A 17882-nucleotide genomic window follows, 5' to 3' on the forward strand; every position below is an offset into this window, starting at 1 on the left:
GCCTACAGGTGCTGGGGGGGGGGCATCTCTGCAGAGCGCCCCACCACCACCACGCGCCTGTCTGCTCCCTAAAGTCCCCCCCGCGCGCGGCCGTTTCACCTCCACGACTCGTATTCCATGCACACAAACACCCGTCCATTCTATTCACGCGCTGGAGGTTAGTAACCCAAAGGCTCTCCGTCCAGCGAGAATCCCCGTGCGCCCCATCGAGTGAGAAGCGCGAAATCCACCTCCGGGATCGCGGCTTCTCTTTCACCTCCCCCCCCCCCCGCCCCGCGCGCGTGCGAGTGAGGCGGAGGATGACATCACCCCGCAGGTTGGTTATAAAGGGCCGAGGGCCATCCCGGCGCTACAATCGGTTCTGGCCGTCGAAGGAGAGCGAGAGGTTGGTCTGCAGACGCGCCGCCCTCGGACACAGACTGCAGCCTGCGCGCCTTGATCCTCCGCCGCCGATCCTCCGCCGCTGCGCTCGCCTTGCCGTCGAGGGGACTCCCGTCCCGCCGCCTCCCGAATCTCCTTCCCGCGCTCTTCTGCTCCTTCCCCTTCTTCCCTTCTCTTCTCCCGACACCTGGTCCAGGATGTACATCTCTCACGTCGTGGCTTGCGGACTCTTCCTCGCCCTGCTGGCCCTGGCACTGGAGGCGAAGCCGGCTCCCCAGAACCTGCAGAAGGTAAGGCGGCGCGGGGAGATTCGACGGGAAAGGTCCCGGGCTGCCTCTCCGTCGGGGGCGATCCCTGGAAGCTTCGGGACTGGGAGGGAAAGGATAGGTGGACGGGCAGGTTCGGGATGAGGTGAGGAGGGGTGGCTGGAGAGGAGCAGAAGCGAGGTCTGCCGGAGTCCTCACAGAAACGTTAATCCGGATTAAGTTGCCCCGCTTTCTAGGGTGGCTGGCTGAAAGAGTGGCTGTCGTCTCCTGGCTTAAAGCCGGTTGACGGGTAGGGCTGACGTCCGGATAACTTTCTGGAGCCGGCGGGCGCGATCTTGCCTGGGTCCCGGCTGTAGAAGCGGGATCCCTCTCGCCCGCGTACTCCTGCCTCATGCATCCCCGACGGGGCGGACGGTCCAGCCCGGGGTGGCTTCTGCTGGGAGTGGGGCAGGAAGGGCTGAATGAGAGGGACGCCCCTCACTCTCTCCGCCGTCCTCCTTTCAGGCCGGGTAGGTGGGTCGGCGACTCCAGCTGCCGCCGGCTGCTCTCCATCGCCCCGTGGTGCTGAGAGGGAGAGGGGAGGGCGTCCAGGCAAGCGGCGACGGGGCGGCTTCCGAGCTCCGTGCCCGCGGAGAGGAGCCTCTCCTTGGGGTGAGGCGCTAGGGAAATAGAGCGGAAGATTCGACCCTCCCCTAGAAGGAGAAGCAGACGGGGCGGGAAGCTGGGAGACCCACCGGGCGCCCGGGCGCGCCTTCGGAGGGGCAGCGCTGAAGGGGGACGAAAGGTGGGTGTTCTTGTGGAGATCTGAGGGCTGATAGTGGAAATGGTGAGGGGGTCCTTGCCCCTGGCGGAGGAGAGAGAAAAGGAAGCGGGGGAGCTTTCCTGGAGGAGACCCCCAGTTCTCTTCACCGGCCAAGCAGGCGCTGAGATTCCTGCATCGCTGGGGGTTGGACTGGATGACCCTCGGGGTCCCTTCCAACTCTGCGATTCCATGAACCATTCTCCCAAGTGAAACTCTAGGCTACTTTGTATCGGGTCGGGGAGGTCTGATCTGGGGAGATCTGATCCCAAAGAAAAACCTCTTCTTACCGGCATTTCCTCCTCGCCCCTCCAGCCCCCTCCCACTCCGCGTTGTCGTTTCTCTTTCTTCCCTCCGAATAAACTTGTGACCCGGACAGTCCTCTTGGCCTGAGGCTGAGGTGGCGAGGTGGGCTTGACAAATGGGCAGGACGGCCGGATGCCACCCGCCCAATTCGCCGCCCCCGCCAGTCCTCCCAGTCCCCAGGACGGGGGATATTCCTCGAGGGGACTCCCTGGGGTGGCAGGAATCTCCGCGTGTTGGGGTGCGCAAGTAGGTCCTGATGGGAGCCCCCACCCGGCCCTCCTCCTCCTGCCATCGCTCTCCCCGCAGCCCGGGGCAATCCGAGGTTCCTCGAGGGGGCGGCCAGGTTGAGTGGGGAAACCATCTGGACTGTTATTTCCTCCTGCTGCAGTGGGGCTGCCCTGCCCCTCCTTCCCTCCACTTGCGCCCCCATCCAGCACCCCTCTGACCCCTCTATCTCGCTTCCTCCGCGCAGGGTCCGTCGGGCAGCTTGGCGGCGCTGGGGCGCGAACTGGCGGAGCTGCTGGAGGCGTCGTCGGGGCCCGCGGCGGGCGGTGCGCGGAGCGGCGGAGGAAAGCAGGGCTCCTCGTCGCAGCAGAAGGGCAAAGGCTCGTCGTCGTCGAGGCTCATGCGGGACCTGCGCACCGACACCAAGCAGTCGCGGGCCACCTGGGCGCGGGGGGCGCACCCGGAGCACCACGCCGGCGGAGGAGGAGGCGGCGGCGGCGGAGGGTCGCGGCGCTTCAAAAACCCCTCCAAGAAGGGCTCCACCAAGAACTGCTTCGGCCTCAAGCTGGACCGCATCGGCACCATTAGCGGCCTGGGCTGCTGAGCCGTCGAGGGCGGCCTGCGGGCGACACCTAGCGGCGGTGAGTAGACAGCGCAAGCTGCCGTCCATCCCAAGCCGAGACGGCGCTGGTTTTAACGCTAGCGCAAAAGTGAGAGCGCTCTAACCTTCAGCGCCTCAAACCCCCTCCTTGTCTGTCTGTCTGTCTGTCTGTTTCTCTTGTACCCCACCTTTTCCTCCCAGTAGCTCGAGGGGGCGCACGTGGTTCTCCCCTTCCTTCTTCACGCAGCAGCCCGTAGTTAATCTACAGAACTCCTTCCCACAGGAGGCAGTGATATCAGAGGAGAATTTAGGGGAGCGCTCCTAGCTCTGCCGCACTGGGCACGGAGCCTGGGAGCCAACTCCCTGGTGACATGGGGGTCTTCGCCCCTCCCCTAAAATATTTGAGTGGGCCAGGCTGCCCCAAAGTTGAAGGGCATCGTCATTCAAATGGTGCGCACACACTGCGTCATGTGATCAGTTATGCGCAGCGGGGCTCACCTGCCCCTCCCCCCAATATTTTATTCAAGTTGGCACACCTGGCACGGAACCTCAGGTACGGCAATGCACAGAGCGCCGCTGAAATTTGAGAGGTCCGCCATTGACAATGGCCACCAACTGGGGCAGACTCTTTGGCCATCTTTCCTAAAATAGCGCCCTGTGCGAGGCCAACATTTGGCACCCCCAAACGGATCTTCTCAGCTAGGGATCTTCCCAATTGGTAGTCCCCTTCACTCTGTGCCCTGTGCAGCAGAACTGCCCACACAGCCCTCAATCTGGTGCTGGCACCAATCTAAATGTAAGAGAGGGCTGGACAATGTCATGGAGGAGAGGGTTATTGAGGGCTACTAGCCACAATGGCTATGTGCTGCCTCCAAGTTCAGAGGCAAAAATGCTTCTGAATACCAATTGCTAGAAACCACAGGAAGGGAGCGTTTCCCTTCTGCTTGAATGCAGACAAACTATTCTTTGAAAGCACTGCTGCCTGCAGCTGTGGAGGTAGAACCTAGTCACTCTGGCTAGTCCTCTAGTGAGGTAGGAGGGCTGGAAATAATGCCCATCTATTTCACATCTTGCCAACAAAGGTCCGTATAGTTCAAGCTATGGTTTTCCCAGTAGTGATGTATGGAAGTGAGAGCTGGACCATAAAGAAGGCTGATCGCCGAAGAATTGATGCTTTTGAATTCTGGTGCTGGAGGAGACTCTTGAGAGTCCCATGGACTGCAAGAAGATCAAACGCATCCATTCTTAAGGAAATCAGCCCTGAGTGCTCACTGGAAGGACAGATCGTGAAGCTGAGGCTCCAGTACTTTGGCCACCTGATGAGAAGAGAAGACTCCCTGGAAAAGACCCTGATGCTGGGAAAGATGGAGGGCACAAGGAGAAGGGGGCGACAGAGGACGAGATGGTTGGATAGTGTTTTCGAGGTTACCAGCATGAGTTTGACCAAACTGCGGGAGGTAGTGGAGGACAGAGGTGCCTGGCGTGCTCTGGTCCATGGGGTCACGAAGAGTCGGACACGACTAAATGACTAAACAACAACAACAAATTTCACATCTGGCAACCAATGTGCCGCTTTGGTTTCAGACAGCACATGGGTAGACAAGTCCAAAAAGCCCGGGACACAAATTTTCATGGCCATCTAGCAGCTATGGTGGTTCGTTGACCGGAAGTAATATATTGAAAGTTAATTCTGGAAAAAATTTCCTTCCAGTAGCATCTTAGAGACCAACTAAGTTTGTTATTTGTATGAGCTTTCATGTGCATGCACAGATACACAGAACTGTGCATGTACACGAAAGCTCATACCTTAAGAATATGTGTATCTGAAGAAGTGTGCATGCACATGAAAGCTCATACCAATAACAAACTTAGTTGGTCTCTAAGGTGCTACTGGAAGGAATTTTTGTTTCTTTGTTTTGACTACAGTGGACCAACATGGCTACCTACCTGTAACTAATTCTGGAAGTGTTTACTTGATTCTGACCAAACTAAGCCTCCTTGGTTGCCAGATGTGATCCCCACCCCACCCCCAGCTCTCGTACCCAACCCGTCTCTTGCATGAATTTGCCATAAATCTAACATTTATGTGGTGCTTTTGACTTCTCAAAGCGCTTTTCATGTCCGGATAATATTGAAAACCAGCCTTTAAGTTAGGCCAGGGTTCTTTTTCCCACTTTGGAGGCAGGAATGATGCCAAAATATAGAAGCTTAGCTAAGGCCACAGAGCGGGTACTTGGTAAATGTGAGATTTGAACGGCGGACTTTTTTTCTTTTTAAAAAGGCTTACACAATGTAGCCCCAACACTACTTCCACAAGACTGGTGCACTGTCCGCAAATCCACCCCTTTGACGTGAGTGTGTATAATAATTTTGGGGCATTGAAGGAGAACATCTGAGCAAATTATTCCATAAAGGCAAGTGCATAAATTATCTGCAGGGGTCCGAGAGGCAGACCACAAAATAACTAAATATTTTGCTCGGAGGCCAAAACAGTGAGGGTTTGGGGTGTGGAGCAGTGAGAAATGCCTCAGATCCAAAACTGGCCAGCCCAGAGCGCTGTTTTTCCTGAAGACAGCCCTCAGATTTGGCTCACACCTGCTTCCTCTCAAATTAGGCGCTGCAAATAATTATAGTTATTCCTATAGTTAGGCCTTCAAACAATCCAAAGGGTATTTTTTGGGGAGTGCTCCTTATGTATTTATACATCCCCCGTGCTGCCTTGCAGAGAGCCTCCTGCCTGCCAACGGCATAGCAAAGATGGCTAAGACACCTGCTGAGAGCCAAAAACTAAAATAGGAGGCTGGCGAGGCCCAGTTCCAGACAGCGTATGGGTCAGTGTCAAGGTTGTCATACACAGTGGTGGCTGGTGCCCATTGCGGCCGGTAGGGCAGAAGTCAGGGAGGCCACCAGTAGGTGGCGGCAGAGCCAACTCAGTCTGGTTGTAAGAAGGAAGAGGGGCAGGTAAGGGCTGTCTGAGGGCAGGGCCCCACTTTCCCCAATGTACCAGCCTCCCATGTCATACAGTCCCTTCCCCAGCTGGGCAGAGGTTTGGAAAGGTGTCTGATGTGTGCCCACAGCTTCCCTCTGATCCAGCTGCCCATTGAAATTAATCATAGAGTTAGAAGGAACCCCGGGGGTCATCTGGTCCAACCCTCTGAAAGGAATCTTTTGCCCAGCATGGGGCTCAAACCCACAACCCTGAGATTAAGCAACTCATGCCCAACCAACTGAGCTAAACTCCGTGTAGAAACTGCTTGCCCTCTCACCCTCTTTTAAAGCTACCTGGGTCGGTGGCTTCCAGTGGCAGGGAGTTTCATTGTTTAACTACACACTCAGAACATTTGTTTGCATCGAGGATGCTAGAATTCCCTCTGAACTTCCTGCACAGGCTATTTGTGTGGCCTTGGGAATGCTGTTCACGGGGCACAGGAAGCGAAGTTTTAGCAGAGCTGTTTTAAACTGGGGTGTTCACTGTTAGTGGACGGAGCTCTGAAGTCTTGAAGCCATGTGAGGTGGAGGTCTCTGAAGGGGGGGGACCAACTGTAGCGGAGGGGCCCACTACAATTCACTGCAAAGTTTAGTGCAGGCCCCCTTTGAAATGAGCTGGAGCTGATCTGCAGGAGAGACTAGCAGGTTTTGGGGGACATGTCCAAGTGTCTCTTGAGGTTGCCAGCTGGGCACAGGAACATGCCAGGTTTGGGCAGACGCTCTGCCCGAAACACTTGCAGCATCCAATCCCTGTGAATGGGAGGGTTGCAGAAGGCGAGGGCAGTAGCAGCAGTGGTATCTATGGTGCAGAAAATGAGGGGAATCCATGGCCACAGTCACCACGTCTGAGAGTGGGGCTGGCGAGGCCAGGGAGCTGGCTAGTGGGGAATCACAGAATTACAGCGTTGAAAGGGATGTAAGGGACGCGGGTGGCGCTGTGGGTTAAACCACTGAGCCTAGGACTTGCCCATCAGAAGGTCGGCGGTTCAAATCCCCACAACGGAGTGAGCTCCCGTTGCTCTGTCCCTGCTCCTGCCAACCTAGCAGTTCGAAAGCATGCCAAAGTGCAAGTAGATAAATAGGTACCACTCCTGCGGGAAGGTAAACGGCGTTTCCGTGCACTGCTCTGGTTCACCAGAGGCGGCTTAGTCATGCTGGCCACATGACCCGGAAGCTGTACGCCGGCTCCCTCGGCCAGTAAAGCGAGATGAGCGCCGCAACCCCAGAGTCGGCCACGACTGGACCTAATGGTCAGGGGTCCTTTTACCTTTGAGGGATGCAGAGGATCATCTATTCCAACAGGCAAGTGGCCCAGAGAGGCAGCCAAACAGTTTTATAAGATTTTTATTAAGATTTTTACATTACAAAAAATAAAACAAAAAGAGAAAAAATACAGAACAAAAATTGTTAAAAACAATCAATCTTTCCATCACATTATTTTTCATTTACTTGTTTCTCGGACCTCCTCATACCTCTCTTTTTTTGTATTCCAATTCAATTTATTTAGCTCAGCAATTTGTTTCCCTCTTTATTCTACCCAAATCTTTATTCTTAAATTGTTGTAATCTTGAAATTTTACTTTTATAAACCCATTTTTTCATATTCTTTTAACCCGTTACAGCTAGAAACCACTTAATTTCAATCCAACATTATTCTAAAGTTCATTAATTTTACAGTGTCTCTGTAAATAATCTTTAAATTTCTTCCAGTCTTCTTCCACTGACTCCTCCCCCTGGTCTCGGATCCTGCCGGTCATTTCCGCTAATTCCATGTAATCCATCACCTTCATCTGCCATTCTTCCAGAGTGGGTAGATCTTGTGTCTTCCAATATTTTGCGATAAGTATTCTTGCTGCTGTTGTGGCGTACATAAAGAAAGTTCTGTCCTTCTTTAACACCGATTGGTCAACTATGCCCAGAAGAAAGGCCTCTGGTTTCTTCAAGAAGGTATATTTAAATACCTTTTTCAATTCATTATATATCATCTCCCAGAAAGCCTTAATCCTTGGGCACGTCCACCAAAGGTGAAAGAATGTGCCTTCATTTTCTTTACATTTCCAACATTTATTATCGGGCAAATGATAAATTTTTGCAAGCTTGACTGGTGTCATGTACCACCTATAAATCATTTTCATAATATTCTCTCTTAAGGCATTACATGCCGTAAATTTCATACCGGTGTTCCACAACTGTTCCCAGTCAGCGAACATAATATTATGTCCAACATCTTGTGCCCATTTTATCATAGCAGATTTAACCGTTTCATCCTGAGTATTCCATTTCAACAGCAAGTTATACATCCTTGACAAATTCTTAATTTTGGGTTCTAGCAGTTCTGTTTCTAATTTTGATTTTTCCACCTGGAAGCCAATTTTCTTGTCCAGATTATATGCCTCCATTATCTGATAATAATGGAGCCAATCTCGCACTTTGTTCTTTAGTTTCTCAAAACTCTGCAATTTTAATCTATCTCCATCTTGTTCCAAAATTTCCCAAAATTTCGGCCATTTAGCCTCCATATTGAGCTTTTTCTGAGCTTTGGCTTCCATCGGTGACAGCCACCTTGGGGTTTTATTTTCCAATAGATCCTTGTACCTTATCCAAACATTAAACAATGCTTTCCTAACAATATGGTTTTTAAATGCTTTATGCGCTTTGACCTTATCATACCACAGATATGCATGCCATCCAAATACATTATTAAAACCTTCCAAATCCAAAATATCTGTATTTTCAAGAAGTAGCCATTCTTTCAACCAGCAGAAAGCTGCTGATTCATAATAAAGTTCAAAGTCTGGCAAAAAGGGACACGACAAGGTTGCCCAATTTCCCCATTGCTTTTTATATAGGTTCTGGAGGTTTTGCTGAACATGATCAGAAGGGACCAGTTGGTTAAAGGTATACAGGTCGGAGCTAGACAGTACAAAATGAGAGCATTTGCAGATGACCTAGTATTGACTTTACAGGAGCCAGAATCTAGTACTAAAAGGGTTTTAGAACTGATTCAAGAATTTGGTCAGGTCGCTGGGTTTAAACTGAATAAGTTAAAAACCAAGGTTTTAGAGAAAAACTTAACACAAACCGAGAGAGAGAGGTTTCAGAATATGACAGGTTTAACAGTGGTTAAGAAAGTTAAATACCTGGGGATCAATATGACAGCAAAAAAATGGGAACTTATTTAAAGATAACTATGAAAAATGCTGGGGTGAAGTGAAAAAAGATCTAGAAATATGGTCAAATTTGAAACTTTCTTTGCTGGGCCGTATCGCAGCTATAAAAATGAATGTATTGCCGAGAATGCTGTTTTTGTTTCAGGCATTGCAAATTGTGGACAAGACGGATTGTTTCAAGAAGTGGCAGAGAGATATTTTAAGATTTGTCTGGCAAATATTAAATTTTAAAATATTAACGGATGCAAAGGAAAGAGGCGGATTTGCCCTGCCAGAGAGGCAGCCAAACAGCCCCACTTGGCTGAAAGGGTGCCCCAGGCCTTGCTCTGGAGGAGCTGCTTGACCAGCCAGACCCGCTGCCTGGTCAAAGCTCCTCTAGTTGACAGCCTTGGTGGGGCAGTGGAGGGACAGTGTGAGGAAAGTAGTGCTCATCCTGCACAGATTCTGGTTTCAGCAGCCTGCTAGAATGCTTGGCAAGACCTCAGCAACTTCAACACAAGGGTTAAAGGCCACAGAGATGCCCACCACAAACAGGGGGTCATAGCCCAAGCCAGACGTTTCCTCTGGCACAGGGACTGCACAGCTGGGACTATGGGCACCCCAGACAGCTCCTGGAACAACTGGTTTGATAACTGGGTTATGTAGTAATGGACAGGAGGAACTCCCCTGCCCATCAGCGCTGCCTCCCAGCTCATTCAAAGGCCGGTGTCTTTTGCCACAGCCATTGACGCCTTTGGGATAACTGGTTTTCCAGCAGTGGGGTTTTCTCCTCTTGTTACCCCAGAGAGCCTGTGGACCCAACCATCAATTCCCAGTGCCAAAGGTGTCTCCTTGCAGCTTGGGGAAAGCCCAGGTTCCTGGGGGAACCCACCGGGGATGGGTCATGGGGAGTGCGTCCACCTCCTCTTCAGAGCTGCAGAGGATTCTGAGAATAAATGGCGAGGCATCCATGCAATGGGATCTGCCGTGTGCAGAGTTATCAAGCCACAACTGCTGTGCAGCCGAGAACCCCTCTGTCTGTGCTGCTGGTCCGGGAGAAGGGTGTGCAAGCAACAGGTTCCTTTCCAGCTAGGGCTGTTCGCACGACCCCTTTGAACCCAGGGCCGGGGGCAAATTCCCCTGCTCCTGCAGAGCACCAGCTGCAAACAACACCACATTGGTGGTTTCCCCAGAGCTGCCCCTCTCTCTGCCAGGAGCTCAGCCTCCCTCCTCCATCCCTCTTGCGCAGATATGCATTCCCAGGCGTTGGCAGCAGGTTTACTAGGAAACCGTGAAAAGCGCCCAGGCCAGGGGCTCATTATGAGGGTTCAGATGGATGGGCAAGTGGCTCTCACTTGCTCATTTCGAGAAGACAAGCGCAGCTGAGGTTGCAGATCGCCCCATGCTGTTTCGGCTGCTCCAAGTCAAAGCTCCCTTGCTGTGTTTTTCTTATGTAGAGACAGACACATTGAGGGGGGCGCCAGTGCATTGCCAGAGGACACAGAGCTTCGGGATGTGTGCCTATGCTGATTTATATGCTTAGAAACAGTTGGCACAGTTGCCGCAAGAGCCAGTGTCGTCTAGTGGTTAGAGCAGGGGTCAGCAAACTTACCGCACCTTGGGCCGGTGTCTCCAGCGCTGATCATGTGGCGGGCTGGAGGGTGGGGGAGTGTGTGCCCATACGTGCACACACACTATTTCTGGTGCACTTCTGGGTCAGAGGAGCACCGGAATTAGCTTATGCGCATGTGCATGGGCCTCCTCCGACCTGGATGTGCACCGGAAATAACGCTTGTGCATGTGCAAATAACGCTTGTGCATGCACAAATAACACTTGTGCATGCGCACAAGCTATTTCTGGTGTTCAGTGGGCAGTCGCGCAGCGCAGTGCTGGTAAGAGCGGGCGGCGGCAGCGGGCGGCGGGGGTCACTGCTGGCCGGATAAACGAGTCCCTTGGCCCTTATCTGGCCCGCAGGCCTTAGTTTGGGGACCCCTGGGTTAGAGCAAAAGAGGCAGTGCCACATAGTGGTTAGAATGTCGGGCCGAGACCTGGGAGAGACTGGGGTTCAAACCCCCACTTGGCCACAAAGCTCACCCGGTGACCTTGGGTGCCAGTCTCATTCTCTCAGCCTGTCCTATGCCACAGGGTTGTTGTGGGGAGAAAATATGGGAGAAGGTGGGGAGAACCATGCACACCACTTTGAGCACTTGGGCAAAAGGCTGTGATATACATGTACTTCTCAGCATACTTGGGAAGACTGAGCAGATCTTCCGGCTCACCCTGTAGCTTCTCCAGCTAGCGACTTGCCCCTGCTCTCCCTTCGCAGGCTTCTTTGAATTTAACCTGGGCTTGGACTGGCCAGCACTTCCCCAGAGAGGAAGCTTCCAAAAAGAGCAGCAAAGTAGCCGGGCTGCCTTCCTGTGGCTCCAAGGCAGATGATTAATCAACTTAAAGGAACATCTCTTGCGGGGCAATCCTATGGCAAGATCTGCCTGGTTAAGCAGTTTAAGATGCACTGCATATCTGACTGAGCCAAAGATAAACCAGCATAATTTGCTCATTCCTGCTCAGCAAGGGGCTCAGGCTGAGGCTGGTGTTAAGTCCCCCAAAAGTGGGATGGGACCAGTGAGGGGGGGAACTTAAACTGGATCCTAAACCTGCCCACTTAGCCCCACAACTTGGCAACCCAACAAAGAACCCTCCGTTTAGATGGTCAAACGTCTTTGCTATGTCTTTTCCTTGCTAATTGTCTCAACTACTGCGATAGATATGAGTTGGTGTAATTATTGCTAATTATTCTGCTTTTATATGCAGCTGTGGGCATGTGCATGCACAGGATCGTTTGTTCAATTTCTAGCCCCTAAGCATGTGAGACGCTGCCTTGGTAATGGCAGGTTTAAAATCTTTAGCTTGAGGGGACTTTCTTTCATTCTTATCCTCCTAATATTGTTATGTTGTGGTCTTGTACTGCTTTGATGAATGATCTATTGGGCTGGTTCCAATGTTCTCTGCCCGCTAGAATTATAATATTGTGCTTCAAAGGAGTCCCAACGCAACAGCTCCACTAGCGGAAACTCCTTGCACAACAGGTTAACACAATCTATTGTGCAGCAACGTCGGCAGCAGCCTGCTGAATGCACTCTCTTGCACTGCGATGTTCTGCTGGTGATAAAAATTTCCCCGGTAGAGCAAGCACACCGCTAGATAAGAGTTAACTTAGCGCTACCTTGGATACAAGCTCTTGTATTATCCTGCGACCTTTTCTTGATTAATACGCTGTGTCCCGTTTACAGTTACGGTACATACAGATACAAAACTAGATACCCTATCTTCCTGTATACAGAGAAATGTAAGGCTGTCGTCACGCAGCGCCCACTGGAAGATGTGTAGTGCTGCATCAGAAAAGCTGGATTTGCTTTCAGTCAGGGTGGGGGAAGGAAGCCAAAGAGGAGGCAGGTGGGTGCCATTCCCATTCTAAGAGAACAAGGTAGAAGTTCATGGTGAGCTCCAGAAGTTAACGGTGAACTCCAGCACCTCTTTTTCTAGGAAAATAGCATTGTCTATATATAGATGTACAACTTACTTCTTAACCTATCTACCTAGAGATGATCTGGGAAGTTCCTAATCCATCACCTCTTTTCTCATTCCAGGTCTTTGAACTGACGAGGGTTATTCTGCATTCCATCACCCCAACCCAAGGACATATCTTGGCCATCTCCTCACATTCATGCAGGGTCAATGTTGATGGCACCCGAAAAAGGCTTGGCTGGGCTTATCCTATTGGTACGAGGACTTGTAGCAGAACCAGCAATTTTTTTTGGGGGGGGGGTGTTAGTGGTGAGGGTGGGGTGTCCGGGGTGGGTTTGTTTTTGAAATCCAAAAGCTCTTTTCCTATCATACCCAATATATACACACACACATATATGTATCCTACACACCAACAACCCACCCACGACAAAGGACCGCTCCACGCCCAGAGACTGAGGAAGCTGTTTGTACATTCATGTCACGCATAAATGTATTTATGTTGTAAAGCTATTTATATATTGTTTATAAAGAGATATTTATAAAAATTTTATTTATGTAACTAAATGAAAAGGAGTCTAGCATTGTAACTTCTTTTCCCCGTCCTAAATAGTTGGAAAATGTTGAAGGAAAAAAAAAACACCCACCATTCCATGTACCATTTGTAACCTGTCTTTCTTTCTACTTCTCAAAGAGTTGTTGGTTTCGAAAAAGACCTCAGCTGCTGTAAATATATTAGAATTGGTAGCTGGTAACTAAGTAAGATCTCCAGTTTTCTCAGAAGTGGTGTTGATGGGAAGGGCTTTCGGTCATGGATGATTTGGGGCACTCATTTTGCTTTGGGTCTCGTCCCCGTCTACAATGCAGAACATAAATGGCCATCCAGATGTGGTTGTACTCCGGTTCCCATCATGCTGGCTGGGACTGACGTGAGTTGCAGTCCAACAGCAGTGAGAGAGCCGCACGTCCGAAATGCCAGCTGCAGTGGGAGATGCCAGGGGTACGATCTGGGACCTCCTGTGTCCATCAATCAACAATATTTGAGCTGAAAATTGCCCAAGGAGGTGCCGCTGCCCGTAATGCTATCTGCTAGGACAGGGGTAGTCAACCTTTTTATACCTACTGCCCACTAATGCATCTTTCTTGATGGTAACATTTCCTTACTGCCCACCAGATGCCGTAGAACCCCCTACCGCCTGCCCAGAATCCTGAAACATCCACTAGTGGGCAGTAGGAGCCAGGTTGACAACCCCTCTGCTAGGAGGTTATTGCAGCACTTCAAAATCCTGTGCTACATGTTTTGTGGTGGGACAAAAATAAAGGAGGTGGGCAGTTTTCAGGCTTGTCCAATCTGTTTTGGGTTTCTTTACCAGAACTCCTGGATCTCCTGACCAGGGTGCTAAGGACAGATGTCAGATAATTGGTTTTAATTGCACTCACAGTCCTGCCACGCACAAAAATTCCACCCTGCTTTGCTTTCCGCCCCGCCCCCCCATTTCACCAGTTGGGGGGAGAGCCAATTTGTGGGTTTTGATGTTGTTAATACAATTCAGTCCAAAACTCTCGCCAGTCTCCTGCAAGATCTCCTGGAGATCTCACGGGAGAATAACCTGTCCAAGTGAGCCGAGGGGTGGGAGAGCTGATAATTTGTCTTCTGGCCGTAAAACCCGCAGTAAGTCATGACTTGCCTTCTGCCTACCCCTAGCACATGGCAGAACTACAGTCTCCCATTGTCCAACTTCTTCCGTACAGCCCTGCCTGGGCAGATGAGGCTGTCAAGAGGAATTTTAATAGGGAGAAATGTAAAGTATTGCACTTGGGCAAAAAAAATGAGAGGCACAAATACAAGATGGGTGACACCTGGCTTGAGAGCAGTACATGTGAAAAGGATCTAGGAGTCTTGGTTGACCACAAACTTGACATGAGCCAACAGTGTGACGCGGCAGCTAAAAAAGCCAATGCAATTCTGGGCTGCATCAATAGGAGTATAGCATCTAGATCAAGGGAAGTAATAGTGCCACTGTATTCTGCTCTGGTCAGACCTCACCTGGAGTACTGTGTCCAGTTCTGGGCACCACAGTTCAAGAAGGACACTGACAAACTGGAACGTGTCCAGAGGAGGGCAACCAAAATGGTCAAAGGCCTGGAAACGATGCCTTATGAGGAACGGCTAAGGGAGCTGGGCATGTTTAGCCTAGAGAAGAGGAGGCTAAGGGGTGATATGATAGCCATGTTCAAATATATAAAAGGATGTCACATAGAGGAGGGAGAAAGGTTGTTTTCTGCTGCTCCAGAGAAGCGGACACGGAGCAATGGATCCAAACTACAAGAAAGAAGATTCCACCTAAACATTAGGAAGAACTTCCTGACAGTAAGAGCTGTTCGACAGTGGAATTTGCTGCCAAGGAGTGTGGTGGAGTCTCCTTCTTTGGAGGTCTTTAAGCAGAGGCTTGACAACCATATGTCAGGAGTGCTCTGATGGTGTTTCCTGCTTGGCAGGGGGTTGGACTCGATGGCCCTTGTGGTCTCTTCCAACTCTATGATTCTATGATTCTTCCTTCTCCTCTGTATGAGATCTGTAGTGTTGTGAAGACAGGAGAGGGCCTTTTTAGTGGTGGCTCCCTGTATGTGGAACTCCCTCCCTCCACTGAGGCGCTTCTGGCACTACCTCTTCATAACTTTAAGCGGCCGTTAAGACACATCTTTTTTTTCAGCAGGCATTGGGAGAGACCCGGTTGCTGCTGTTAGCAATTTGTTAAGTGTTTTCAATGGAGCCTTTAAAATCTTTTTGCCTGCTGCAAACTGCCCTGTGACTTGAGCAAAGGTGGCTATAAATTATCTAAATAAAACTTGGGCGGCTAGATGAACAGAGAGGACAAGGGCTCCTGCACCTTTAATAGTTGCATAGAAGAGGGAATTTCTGCAAGCCTTGCTTGCAGGAAAGTTAAAATAAGCTCTCTCTTGCTTTGCCTGACCTGCCAGACACTTTTCATCTGCTGGAAGAATCTCACCTGTTTCCAGCACTGGCCTCTGCAACAGGTGATCCATCTCTGCCCATGTGATCCGGCTGGGCTGGGGAGGAGGGCAGAAGACAAGCTGCGAGGCAGTGCTGGCATGTCCCTCTGTGAAAGCCGAGAAGGGGCAACCAGTGGACGCTTGGCTCCTTAGCACAGCTGGGCTCTGTCGCAAGGCACCAATGAGGCCACTGGCAGAAGTGTGGCAGAGCAGGCAGCCAGTTAACGGCAGCCGGCTGGCTGCAGCTCAGAGACCTTGATCCTGCCTTCACCAGGATTTCTGACGCTGTGCATAGCTGCCTGCACAGGATGATGCGCACCTGCCAGGGACCAATTTGCAGCCCGCTCGTCTCACACAGAGCCAGACACCCTGGTCTACACAGTGTGGCTTACAGAGATTGGGAGCCTGTGGCTCTTCAGATGATGTGGGACTCCAATTCCCATCAGCCCCAGCCAGCATGACCGGCTGCCAGGGATGATGGGAGCCGTAGTGCAGCCCACACTTGGAGGACCATAGCTTTCATGTCCCGGTTTTAAGGGGTGTGCAAAAGGCAGATGTTCAACAGGTATGGGTTTCCCTCTCGCGCGTCAAAAGGCTCAGTGGCAAGGAAGGCTCCACCTGTGGAACAACAAATGTCAACTTTGCCTTTGGACAGGAGGCTGGTTCCTCTGTGTCCTCCGTCTGGACAAGCAAGAGACATTGGCATGGCTCAAGGCACCTTCCAACCAGGCAAAAATACTGGGTGGGGTGACTACAGGTCAGGGAGAGGTGTGGCCTAGACAGCTCAGAGGACCAGGTGGAGATTTGGAGGGCCAGATTTGCTTCCTGGTGATGCAGCACAAGGATGGAGAACCCAACTCTAATTGGCTCCAGCATCTTCTGGGGGCCACAAGCTCCCCACCCACGCCATAGTATGGGTGGGATGGGATCAAAGCTGAACCAGGTATTTCATATTTAAAAAGGTAAAGGTAAACGACCCCTGACAGTTAAGTCCAGTCGTAAACGACTCTGGGGTTGCAGTGCTCATCTCGCTTTACTGGCCGAGGGAGCCGGCGTACAGCTTCCGGGTCATGTGGCCAGCATGACTAAGCCGCTTCTGGCGAAACCAGAGCAGTGCACGGAAATGCTGTTTACCTTCCCGCAGGAGTGGTACCTATTTATCTACTTGCACTTGGACGTACTTTAAAACTGCTAGGTTGACAGGAGCAGGGACCGAGCAGCGGGAGCTCACCCCGTAGCGGGGATTCGAACTGTCGACCTTCCGATTGGCAAGTCCTAGGCTCAGTGGTTTAGACCACAGCGCCACCCGCGTCCCACATTTCATATTTAGGAGGGAATATTTATTGGATTATTGCAGCATTGGATTCCTTAGTGGCTAAGGTAGGCAAGAAAGAAGATGATGATGATTTTGGATTTGATATCCCGTTTTATCACTACCCGAAGGAGTCTCTGAGCGGCTAACATTCTCCTTTCCCTTCCTCCCCCACAACAAACACTCTGTGAGGTGAGTGGGGCTGAGAGACTTCAGAGAAGTGTGACTAGCCCAAGGTCGCCCAGCAGCTGCTGTGGAGGAGCGGAGACACGGACCTTGTTCCCCGTAAGAGGCTACTGCTCTTAACCACTACATCACACTGGCTCTCTCACCACACTGGCTCTATACAGAAAGACTGTATAGAAGCAGAGAGCTGGAAGGGACCCCAGGGATCATCCAGTCCAACCCCCTGCAATGCAAGAATATGCAGCTGTCCCTTACGGGATCGAACCTGCAAGCTTGGGAGTTACCAGCACCACGCTCTAACCAACCGAGCTCTCGGGTTTTCTTTGCTGCCGATGGGCCTAGGTACTGAAACAAGGAGGCCACTTGCACATGCCTTTCAACGTCACGTGGAAAACGCGACCTCTCCTTTCCTACCCCGCTGGCAATTTAGCTAGCCAACTCCCCATGAGGCACTGGGATCAGGTGTTTCACAGCAGGGTATGCTGCTGGCATAGAGAGAAGCCAACACCACACGGAACGCGCCGGTGGTGGAGCTCATTATCGTCTGTGGAGCCCAGGTTTCTACCCAAGGCACTTAACGCATCATCCCTGCCGTCTCCACTGTCGAAATCCCCTGCTCCATCTCAGGAAGCCTGCGGCTCACAGATCTCAAAGCCTACCTGGACCCATTTCTCTGTATTGCCTTAGAGAGCTTGAAGGTGGTTCTTCCATGAGCACAGCCAGCCAGTGTTCTGCCTCCCCATAGGATGTGCAGCAGGTGGGATGTCATTTTTAGAAATAAATTAATTTTTGAAAACGTGCGATTGTATGCAAACTGCACCGCCGTGAACCCCGTGTGTTTCACGGGAGGTGCTCCCGCCCCCCTGCTTGCTGCTACTGCCCCCCCACGGGGCCCCAGCCTGCTCTGGCCCTAAATATACTGCAGCTGCAGTTTGACCTCTTTTGGATCCCAGAAGGATAGTGCGGCTGCCTCACACGAGCTTGGAGCTCTGTATCCGACTCTGCTCGTTGGGAATCTCAGAGTCGCTCCAACCCCCCTTGATCACTCGCTCTTTTCTGAACCTTTTCCAACTCTAAGATGTCCTTTTTTGAGGGGAGGCGACCAGAAGTATACACATGTGGTTGTGCC

General features: G+C 51.3%; 1 protein-coding gene across 1 annotated transcript; it reads left to right on the forward strand.

Moving 5' to 3' along the window:
* The first annotated feature begins 300 nt into the window (after nt 1-300).
* On the forward strand, nt 301-12802 carry NPPC (natriuretic peptide C). Its single transcript, XM_053390835.1, has 3 exons — nt 301-671; nt 2225-2618; nt 12366-12802. Exons 1-2 carry the CDS (start codon nt 579-581, stop codon nt 2579-2581), a joined length of 450 nt encoding a protein of 149 aa, XP_053246810.1. The 5' UTR covers nt 301-578; the 3' UTR covers nt 2582-2618; nt 12366-12802.
* The last annotated feature ends 5080 nt before the right edge of the window (nt 12803-17882 follow it).

This window comes from Podarcis raffonei, chromosome 5, assembly GCF_027172205.1.
Source record: "Podarcis raffonei isolate rPodRaf1 chromosome 5, rPodRaf1.pri, whole genome shotgun sequence".
In the NCBI taxonomy this organism is placed as follows: Eukaryota; Metazoa; Chordata; class Lepidosauria; order Squamata; family Lacertidae; genus Podarcis; species Podarcis raffonei.